The sequence below is a fragment of the Plectrocnemia conspersa genome, unplaced genomic scaffold (genome assembly GCF_051122295.1).
Source record: "Plectrocnemia conspersa isolate PC_06_02 unplaced genomic scaffold, ASM5112229v1 ptg000001l, whole genome shotgun sequence".
Taxonomy (NCBI): Eukaryota; Metazoa; Arthropoda; class Insecta; order Trichoptera; family Polycentropodidae; genus Plectrocnemia; species Plectrocnemia conspersa.
Window position 1 is genome coordinate 23,796,255 of NW_028277165.1, and position 10,973 is coordinate 23,807,227.

Consider the following 10,973-nt stretch of genomic DNA (forward strand, 5'->3'; position numbering starts at 1 on the left):
TTTTTTTTTTCAGGGTTGCCAACATTTACTGCACAAATGACGACAAATTCAAATCTTGCGTTAATTTTAAAACACCTTTAGAAGACCCCAAGGTTTTACACTTTTTTTTACATATAGTAAAAGTGCACAGTACACACAAAATTGTTACCACAAACGGTCGGCTAGCAATATCGAGTAAGTCTGCAATGTTTCGTGGTGGAGTGCCATTATATATACAATAGTTACAGCTGATTTGAGAGAATAGTACGAAACTTTAATGAGATTAAAGTTTGTACATCACGGTAGATCAAAGGTTTGCATTTACAAAGCATATTAGGTCTGATCAAGTGTAGTAATCACACAGCAGCTTCATCAAAATTATTCAGATTCTAAGCCTGGTGCATTATTTCGAACAATGTCCAAACATATAAAGAAGAAAGAAAATACAAAGCATTTACACAATACTGCTGATAAAATAAAGCAGTTGTTCTGCTAATGAATGTTCTGCTGATACAAAAAATAAGAAAGTACTTTCTTAAAGTATTTTTATATTACATAATCAGACACGAGTGCGTTTTTGATATTTATTGAATAAAAAAATGATATGATATTAAATAAAAACGCTAATAAATTAAAAAAAAGTTTGGAGGCTTTTATTTAAAAATAAATTATAAGGGCCCTGTTGTGGCAAAAGCTTATTTTTTGAGAACATATTTGGGGGTCATTCCAATATTTAATCAACTACCTCCCAAAAAACAATAGAAGGCACTCAATTTATTTAATACGTGAAATATAAACAATTAGGAATATATAAATTCCTATTGCATAAAACACACCAAAAAAATTATTGCCGGTTGAGATACCCAACATAGTCCACACCATGCATTCTCAGAGGATAATCATTGGTCAGGTGATAATTGACGATTCCCTTCCACGATTGATGATTAGCTATTGTGTCCCCGTTCGTTTCTTCGGTTCCAATTAATCCATTCCTCGAAGCAGATGCACTGGTGGCAGCTGAAAAGATCATATCACCTAAACGAAACAATCAAACATTAACACCAACATACACACACATACAAATAGACAGGTATACAAAGTATATACCGGTGAAAGTATTAGAGGAACTATCTCGATTTACTTGGTCAATGAGCGGAGGCGACGGAATCAGCCTCACTTCCACCAGCTCAACTAAAATTCACAATAAAATCAATACAATGCTTAATAATATATTTTAAGCACAATTTAAAAATACCTTTAGGCTCCGCGACCACCACCATGGGGGTATATTTGATTTCCTCAGCTTCTGTGCTATTTTGCTGCTTTAATAATTTGCTCATGGTGTTGCGCGGTTTTTTAGGCAGACAAGATTCTAAAACTCGATAGTGAACAGTTTCCATATGTTTTTCCAAAAGGTGCCTGTGAATTATAAATTTCAAAAATTAAAGAAAGCCATCATTATGATTTCACAAAATACTTACTTTCTATTAAAAGAAGATTCACACACGGTGCAGTCATAATTTTTACCATGACGCTGATTATCGGAACCCTCGTGTGATTTTTGATGAGCGTAAAGATTGTATCTGTAAAATATTATAAACAAAATTGTAAATATTAACACATTTAGTGATCAATTAAATACGATTAAAAAATATATGACTATCTTTTATAATGCATCTATATCTTACCTTTCGCTGAATTTTTTACCACAAACACCACATTCGTGCCTCTTCTCGCCGCTGTGTACACGTTGATGTCGTTTCAAATGCGATTTCGTCATCAGGGCCAATCCGCATTTGGAGCATGAATGCGGTTTTATACCAGAATGACTCAATTTGTGCATTTTGAAAGATGACGTATGAATAAATGACTTTCCGCAAAGATCACACTAAAATCAAATTTAAACATAATTGAATAAAAAACTTTAATAAGAACAACATATAAATATATATATTACTTGATAATTTGGAGTTCCAGTATGAATTGCCTCGTGTCTAGATAAAGCTCCCTTTGATGGAAATATTTTTCCACATTCGTTGCACTTCCAAGGACTCAGACCTAATTTGATATAATAGATAAAAAATTCCTTTTGTATTTATCAAATATTTAATATATACCTTTATGCATTTGAACGTGAATGTCGCAGGCTTTTTTGTGCTTGTACGAAGCTCCGCAAACTTCGCAAATAAATGGTCCCTTTGACGCAGCGTGTTTAAGCATGTGTAGATCATAACGAGCTGTAACACAAATATATTTTAATATATATTTTATATAAGAAATACAATAAACAAATCATACATTGAGTGGTAAAGGTAGACGGGCATTCGTTGCAAGAAAACATTTTTTTCTTATCAGATTTAGGGATTTTCTGATCTATTTTTGCGGAAACACTAACTCCGCTTGATTTGAGATGATTCAGAATGGCGGCAGTGTTAGAAGACGTCGAGTCAAATTTGCCTTTCTTCATTACATAATTTTGATGTTCGGGCGAATATGAAGCAACCAGCTTCTCATCAGACAACTTTTCAAGTTTAATATCATTCTCTTTAATCTTCTTTGACGATTTGGCATCGGCGCCTCTTTTAGACTTGGTTCTTTTAGCGATGGTTTCAACTTCTTCGTCCTCGCAAATGCTGTAAATAAATAATCATAGCATAAGAATAAATTATTTTAACTCTTGTCTATTATACAAAAATTACTAATCAAAACTAAATATGTTTTAATAGATTAAAATTTGCAGTCTTATATGTAATTAATAGTATATTTATAGATCATAATATCTATATTATGGTAAATAATATGAGGAAAATATACTAATGTCGTATCACTTTCTACTACTAATTACAAAAAGCAATATTGTACATCGGCAGTGATAATATTGTATATTGCAAGTAAGATAATACAAAACAGTAAACAAACCTTTTTCTTTTGTGCTTCTTGTGATACCTTTTCTTTTCGATTTCACTATCTCTACAAGACAGTTCCTCTGATTTGCTATAAATATACATAAAAATATTGTTGTAGCCAAAGAATAGCATTCAAAATTCTGCTTTTTCAACTTTTAATTTTAATATTCAATAACCACAAAAAATTAAAAATAAATGTTTATATAAAATAATGAAATATAAATTTAAAAAAAAGTAAAATGCCTCAAAATTTTAAATGTGCTAATTAGTTATTAATTAACCACTATACACCTGATTCTCTTTTTGCACAGTATATAAGTTACAGACTATCATATAAAAAAGATACAGCAGACATATACAAATGAGAAATAGGTAAAAATATATCATATTTTATTTATGATATAGATTTTCAAAAATAAGAAGTTTCCGAAAATAAAAATAGTGTTAATATATTCACATTGTTTGAATATAAAATGTCGTAAAAAACCCCAGGTGCCGTAAATCTAGTGTTAAGATTATTTTAAGTAATATTAACATCTTGTTTTTGTGGTGTCTCACTAGTTTTGAATATGAATTCGATTAACAATCACAATAATTTTGTTTTTATTTGTTCCATATAGATACTTAACCCTCCTGACTGCGGATGATATCTATAGATGCCGTAAAGTAAATTAACAGTATGCATTGAGCACCTAAAAGTGTCATGAACCTGTGAATCTTATAATATGGTTATTTTATATAATTCAAGGCTGAAAATAATTGTAATTTACTGACATTAGCAAAGTGCAGTCAAAGGGTTAATAACATATTTTATATTATACATTTCTGAGAAATGTTTTCAAATTTTATATTATAGCTAGGCCATTCTAAAATTTACCTTCATCGTCGCTAATCTTTACTAAAGAGGAATCTTAACACTTAATAAGCCAGACATCATTAATAAGTGTTTCAAGCCTCGATCGTGATCAGCTGCACAGATCCTTTGCCTATCATCCAGCAAATGCAGTCAGGTCTGCCCACCTGAGATGTTGTATTTTAATAGGCAACAAATTTAAATCAACTTTGGGTCAAAAAAATTAACAGAGCCTGGTCAGAATTTATAGTAAATGGACAATAAAAAAATAGCGACACATGTGGTCGTCACACACACTACACTTTGTAAAAATAAAAATACAAAAATTGTATATAATTTTTTATTAATAAATTAATAAACATTTTTTTCAATCAATAATAATAGCCTTAGTTGCCAACTTTGGCCTCCCTTTGTCTTTTCTTTCCTATCGGTATCTGTTAAGCTGCTGGTGGAGGCTTCACATATTCAAATCCAATAGCTGAACCTATGATATGTTTGCATATATATGTATTTAAATACTTTGAACAAGCGCACCGAGCACTGGCTTAATCTTCCACAGGCAGATGATCGACAATCCACCCTTTGAACGCCATGTTTTTAAATTGATCGAAGGTGTTCCACTTCATATCTCGTATATTTAAAAGTCTTCTCTTGTAATGTTTTTCCTCCAACCGGGCAAAAATGTGTACTGGGAGAGCTGTTACCATTAAAAACATTTATATTGAATTTAGCAAATTGATAGCCTTTGGTCCACTCACTCAGGCGTATCATTTTAGTGACGTGGAAAATTCTCAATCCATGCACATAATCAACAGAACACTTTCTTGTGACCTCAACGTCATCTTCAAATATCTTAGTAAAGGCAACCTTTTTCGTAGTCTCCTCTTTTTTTATACACAGATTGAAAGACAGCTGAAGTGAGTTGATATCTTCAAATATCTCGGCACAACACTGTCAGTTCCAAACACATTCTCAAATGCATTTGATTGCATTGGACGCATGAGAAATTAAATAATTCAGAATAATCTCTTCATTGTTTTTTTTAATTCAATTAGAAGAGATTGAAACATGAATTGAAAATCTGACATACTTTCGCTGTAACAATCAGCCATTCCTGTCGTCGGATGGAAGTCTGTCCAGATCGGTAGTCTCAATAACAATAACGGGCATGTCCTCCCATATCAGTTTATATATAGCATTGATGTGATATTAACCTATTAGTTGATATGAATATTCCGAACTTTCAGTGATTTCTTTGTCAGGATATTTAATATTGTATGACATAACATATGAAGTGTCATCATTCACATGAATTTGCGTTCTAAACAGCATTGCTTCAATTCACCCAAACTAATTTTGCTCGGACCATAAGTTTGGTGCCTTAATTTTCTTAAATAACTTGTGAGCTGTGATTTTTTCAATTTAATCCCCTGTTCAGCTAATACCTCCATTATCTTCTTAGGTTTAATTTTTAAATCGAATAATGACTTGATTTTATTTTTAGTGTCATCATTCAATTTTATCTTGTTAACCTCTAACCCTTCATGTGAATGTCCTTCTTCTGTTCTAAATATGATTGCATTGGTGTTATTAACGCAATATAAAATATATAATCCAGCATTGCATTGTTGTCCTCTTCTTTTAGCAGCATTACAACGATAATAGACTTTCTTACCATCACCAGTAACACTTTCGTAATGATAACTCCATATTGTTTCCGTTTTTACTGCATTAATTGCCTCTTCCTTTGTATCATATGTATTGCCCATACACCAGTTGCGAGTTCTCTTCTTTCTTCTAGTTGTAATCAAGACAGTATTATCATTGGATTCGTCATTGGATTCTTCACTGGATACACATAATTTGATAGGAATCTCCATCATAATAGGGTAGGAACTGAAATGAATAAATAGTATTCATATAATGGCAACAGATTAAATGGTCAGAATTTAAATCTAGTCCGGGTCAGAATAAAAATCAAATCTTGGTCAGAATTTTATTAACAGCCTGGTCAAAATATATTATTCAGGGTCAGATTAAATATCAAATGGTTAGAAAAAAAATTTTAAATATAGGACCATCAGAATTAAAATAACGAATGGTCATAATTTTATTATTCAAGGTCAGAATAAATAGCAAATGGTTAGAATAAAATAGATCAAAATTAAAGTATAGAATGATTTGTGAATTAAAAAAAATATTATAACATTTATAAATATAAACGGGCAATAAATAATTTATTTTAGAAATAACTTATAAAATATCTCGCTTCCACAAAAACTGTTGGGACAGGTTAGGTGCGAGCGAGCGAGCGCTAATCGGAGCATTGAACACCCCATGAATAACTCTCAACGAATCTACTTAATCATATATATGTCGCGAAGGTATTCAGAGCTACGGACGAAGCAGGAATAACGACAGAGCAGCGGCGGAGTGCATGCTTGGCTTGTTGTGTTGACATCTGACAATGTTGCGAGCCCAATCAAACAAGTTGGCCCTAAACTAAAACAGCTTGATAATGATAATGAACTGCCGACATGCGAATGACAGATTGATCAGTTGTACCAATCTTCAGCGTTACAGCAATAATAACACTACACGATAACTCTAATGCCAACTGAAAACTGTTTCTGACCATCTATCAAAATAATTTTTACCATTTAATATAAAGTCTAACCAGTCCAATTTAAATTCTAACCATTTAATATGAATTCTCACCAATTAATATTAATTCTGACCATCTAATATTTATTCTGACCTTTTAATATAAATTCTGACCACAATCGTATTAAAATTCTGACCCGAAAAATACGAGCCTTATATAATTACATTTCCAAGTATATTTTAAATTAGATTATTTTGCATATTATTCATGTTTTTCTCAAAGTAAAAAATTTTATAGGTTGTTTCAAATTGATATTTCTCTAAAAATGAAAATTTATATGTTTTTTGTAACGATCAATCGGATAACATTTTATAATAATGGAAAAAACTATATTTGTAGTCGATTACTTACTTATAATTTGATCAAAATTGATATTTAAAATTAAAGAATGTGGCACATTGACATTTGATAATGCCAACTGAGCGCCTTCCAGTGAGATGAATCGTGTCTGAGATGAGAGAATGGCTAAGGTCATGTATGTCAGCGATACTTCAGTCAAAGAGCGTGGAGGGTCGTAGGGAAGTTCTGAAGTTGGTGTTGTTAACAGGAGCTATTGATTCCGCGTTGATACGTCCGAACTGTCGATATGCGAATGACAGATCGATCAGTGTACCAATCTTCAGCGTTACAGCAATAACAACACTACGATAACACTATTCCGAACTGAAAAAAATGATCCTGACCATCTACCAAAATTCTTACCAGTCCAATTTAATATAAATAATATAAATTCTGACAATCAAATATTTATTCAGGTCGATCAGGTTGTCCCACAAGTCTGCGTTTTTTTCTTACATTTGTAAAAATGTGTAACTTTTTATAAATTAGCCATAATTTCACTATTTGTTTAGTGTTTGTTGACAGTAGTCGTTCGTATCAATGATGCTATTTAGTAACGGTATATTTTTTGCTTCGATATTTTCAACCCAAAATCAATAATGAAATAATCTGAGTTCAGCTATATTATGCTTTGAGTTTCAACTCGGTCATAATGCAACAATAGCAGTTAAAAACATCTGTAATGCAATAGGGAGCGTCAAATGTGGATCTGAAAATTCATTGCGGAAATTTTGACAATAAATATCTACGTAAGGACAAATAGTCTTTAGGGGTTGTTAGTGAGGATATTAGGGCTGCCATTACAGCAGGTCCGAGATAAACGACACAAAAGCTCAACGTATTGCCTACATCACTTCAGACATTTAAAAAATTAAGAATGGTGCTAATTTTCAGAATATGGGTATCTCATCTGAGGAAAATCTTGCGCAGTGTATCTCAATATGCCAATAAATAATGATTCTAGAACAGAAAGATTTATTTTTGAGTCAAATTGTTTATTGAAGATGAGAAATGGATTCTATAATTTTACAACGGCAGTGGTTGGACACCAATCAACCCCCAATTCAAACCCTGAGACAGGATTACACCCATTTAATGGGATATGAAGGATATAATTCATTATGAGTTATTGGATTAAAGGCAGACAATTACGACAGATACATAGTGTGCTCAGCTAATTCATTTAAAAGCGACTTAAACGGTAAAAAGACCTTCTCTTATAAATTAAAGAAGAGTAACTTTACTGAAAAAGTTTTTATGTGGAAAAAAATATTTTACAAAAACGGATATAAAATATGATATTAAAAAATTCATTGCTTCCAAAATTACATTATTTTTCGAATTAGATATTAAAAATGTATTGACATGTGAAGAATAACTGTAGAAATGAATGGAGAATATACAGTAGCGTGCAAAAAAGTATCACTTTTTGAAATCGTAAAAAAAGAAGATATTTCCGTCATCGCTTGCTGGATTTTTTTGTGTTTATTTGAGGGTAAGTCTCCATTGTTTTCTAGTAGTTACCTAGTTAGTTGTCTGATAGCTTTCGTAAAAACATCGAAACAGGTTCAACAAATCGAGTTAATGTAGTGGGTATAGAAAAATTAGCTCATCTGGTGAAGATCGGCTGATACGTCGAATCGGCTAATGCGATCGGTGTAAAACAGCGGTAGATATTACCAGCGAATTCAATGATACAAAAAACAAACATATAAGCATGGACACAACTCGTAAGCATCTTAGGGATGAACGTCTCTTCGGCCGTATTTGGCCGTATTATCGTCTAAAAAGCCGTTATTGACATAAAAAATGCAGCAGAAACATATGGAATGGGCCAATGGGCTTAAATATTGGACTTCTATCCATTGGAAAAGAGTGATGTTTTCCGATGAGAGCAAAATTAATTTATACGGGTCAGAGCGCTTACGGCAGATTATAAAATCATTTTGGATTTATTTTGAATCCTTTCGATGGAAGAGCACCTGTGCTCAAATTTAGACAATATTCATGGATAATTCTGCACCCTGTTTTTGGGCGAAAATAGTCAGTTATTTTTTTTTTAAATCAATTCTACCAATGTCTTAGAAATAAGATTAAAAATTAAAAAACAACTAATTATTTAATAAAAGTAATCAGAGTATAAGGAAAATGCGCAATTAAATCGTTGGACTGGCCCCGATTTGAACCCTATTGAAAATTTTTGAAAAATAATAAGTGCGTAAAAACTATAAGAAATGATCGAAAAAGTGTGGTACGAAGAAATTGACAATAAATTGATTGAATCCTTGATTAATTCTACGCCGTCGTGTGTTTTAGCAGGGTTGACGGCTAAAAGGGGTGCAACAAAATATAAACAAAAAAATATAAGTAATAATGTAAGTTGTCTTTTCAAGTTTTTGAATTTACTAATGAATTTCAAAGTTTTTTTAATTATGTGTCTAAAAATATTATCTAATAATTATTTTTTTATATTTTAATTTTTTTTAAATTTATATTATTATGTGTAATACTTTAAAAAAACATTAAATAGTTAGGAAAAAATTATAAATTTATTTAAACTATAATACGTTTTTTGGTTTTATATGATATATGATTTTGAAGGTGATGCATTTTTTTTGCACGCTAATAACTTGACTAAAAGTATTGCATGTTTCTACAATTTACAATTTTTAATTAATGTAACCCGCACCTTAAAAAACGCAATAATTTATGGGAAAAATACGAGCCATTTAATATACTCAAAATCAGCCTCAATCGTTTATAGAAGTCAGATAACGAAACATAAACTATGACATTTTACTTGAGATAGTGTTAATTGGAAGCTACAATTAATAAAATGGATGTCATCGATTTCTACTCAGTTAGATCTGGTATTGTCACAATGTCTACTTGTATGAGTTAATTGTTACTCTGCTGTAACGCATCTATTTATAATGTTACAGTATTTGATTTACAATAATAGAAATAATTTGAATATTGCAATTATTGTGAGTCGTAGGTTTGAGCTCCACAAGAACATATGACGTTTTTCAATTCCTATCATATCTGAGAGATTGGAATTAGTTATTTATGTAGTTACAATTTTGATCAATCACCTTATTTTGGGTTTTCCTAGCCTTTTCTAATCTCACGGATAAATAACGAGTTGATTAGTTTAAGCCGAACTAGGTCACTATTAAGTGTGAATCGATAATAAAATGCATATTAATATTAAAAAAATCCAAACAATATTTGCATAATAGATTCATCGCATTGTTATTAGTTAGCATATAACAATTCCAATAATCTAATAACACCACGCACACGATTAGCGTAAAAAGAGAATCAAAAGTGAATAATGATCTTTATTACATGTAAAAAATGTTTTAACTCACAGTTGAAAAGCGGTTTCTTCAGACCTATTCTCTTTGCACCTATAGAGCGGTTCGTCGTCCGAATCGGAATCGGGCCTGTCGGGTGAATAGTTGTCGACGGACGCCGAATCCGCTTCGTTTTTGATCTCCACCTCGCAGAACTCTATGTGTTCGTCGACTAGAGTCGACGGCGCGGGCGGTTTAGCGAGGAGCACCTCCAGCAGCTGGTCGCGCAGTCCTCGCCAAAGTTGGTCGGCGCGCCGCAGCTTCGCGAGGAGATGGTGACAGCGGCGACAGGCCAGGGGTCCACCGGAGAGGGCGCCCTTGCCCAAAGCCCGAGCCGCGGACTCCAGCAACTCCGGCGAACGCGCTTTCATAGCCCCCGTTTGGGCGTCGAGGAGGCTGCCGCACGCGATGCACTCGGCGCCGGCCGCGTCCTCCGGGCTGACCGCCGCCGCCATCTGCTCCTCGATGATCCCGATTTCGATATCCGTTTCTGAATCCATAGTCACGCGCGCCGCCGACAAACAATAATATTCCTACTGTCAACCGTACGCTTTTTCCATTTTGGCCATAAAGCCACTCGTTCAGATCATGCCACTTTTATTAACTAACACAAAAGACAATAAGTTCTAAATAATATTTTTTCAATTTTATAAATACTAAAAGTCGTCGAAAATGCTTTAAAAGCATTTTATTTTAGGATTAAATAATAATATATTTAAAACACTCCATTATTCCATTCAAGTTTCATGCCTATCTTTTTCTACACACAGCGAACAGTGTTTTCGATAGCCTTATATTTCGGTAATCAACGAGTATCAGAGATATCTTTAAATTTTCTTCATTTTTTAAATCTTAATACATTTAAAATTTTG

At 32.6% G+C, this 10,973-nt stretch overlaps 1 protein-coding gene across 5 annotated transcripts; it reads right to left on the bottom strand.

The window, feature by feature from the left end:
* LOC148239300 (uncharacterized) lies at nucleotides 1–10,676 on the bottom strand. Of its 5 annotated transcripts, none has more exons than XM_088187251.1 (10): nucleotides 10,117–10,676; nucleotides 2,899–2,973; nucleotides 2,278–2,612; nucleotides 2,097–2,216; nucleotides 1,937–2,037; nucleotides 1,668–1,867; nucleotides 1,461–1,562; nucleotides 1,235–1,398; nucleotides 1,121–1,170; nucleotides 1–1,014 (listed from the first exon to the last, which is right to left on the bottom strand). In XM_088187251.1, the coding sequence occupies exons 1-10, from the start codon at nucleotides 10,599–10,601 to the stop codon at nucleotides 1,006–1,008; spliced, it is 1,641 nt and encodes a 546-aa protein (XP_088043377.1). In that variant the 5' UTR covers nucleotides 10,602–10,676; the 3' UTR covers nucleotides 1–1,005. The 5 variants fall into 5 exon arrangements, with proteins under 5 accessions (XP_088043377.1, XP_088043235.1, XP_088043433.1 ...); XM_088187109.1 differs by having other exon boundaries at nucleotides 1,087–1,170; XM_088187307.1 differs by lacking the exon at nucleotides 2,899–2,973.
* Nucleotides 10,677–10,973: the final 297 nt, after the last annotated feature.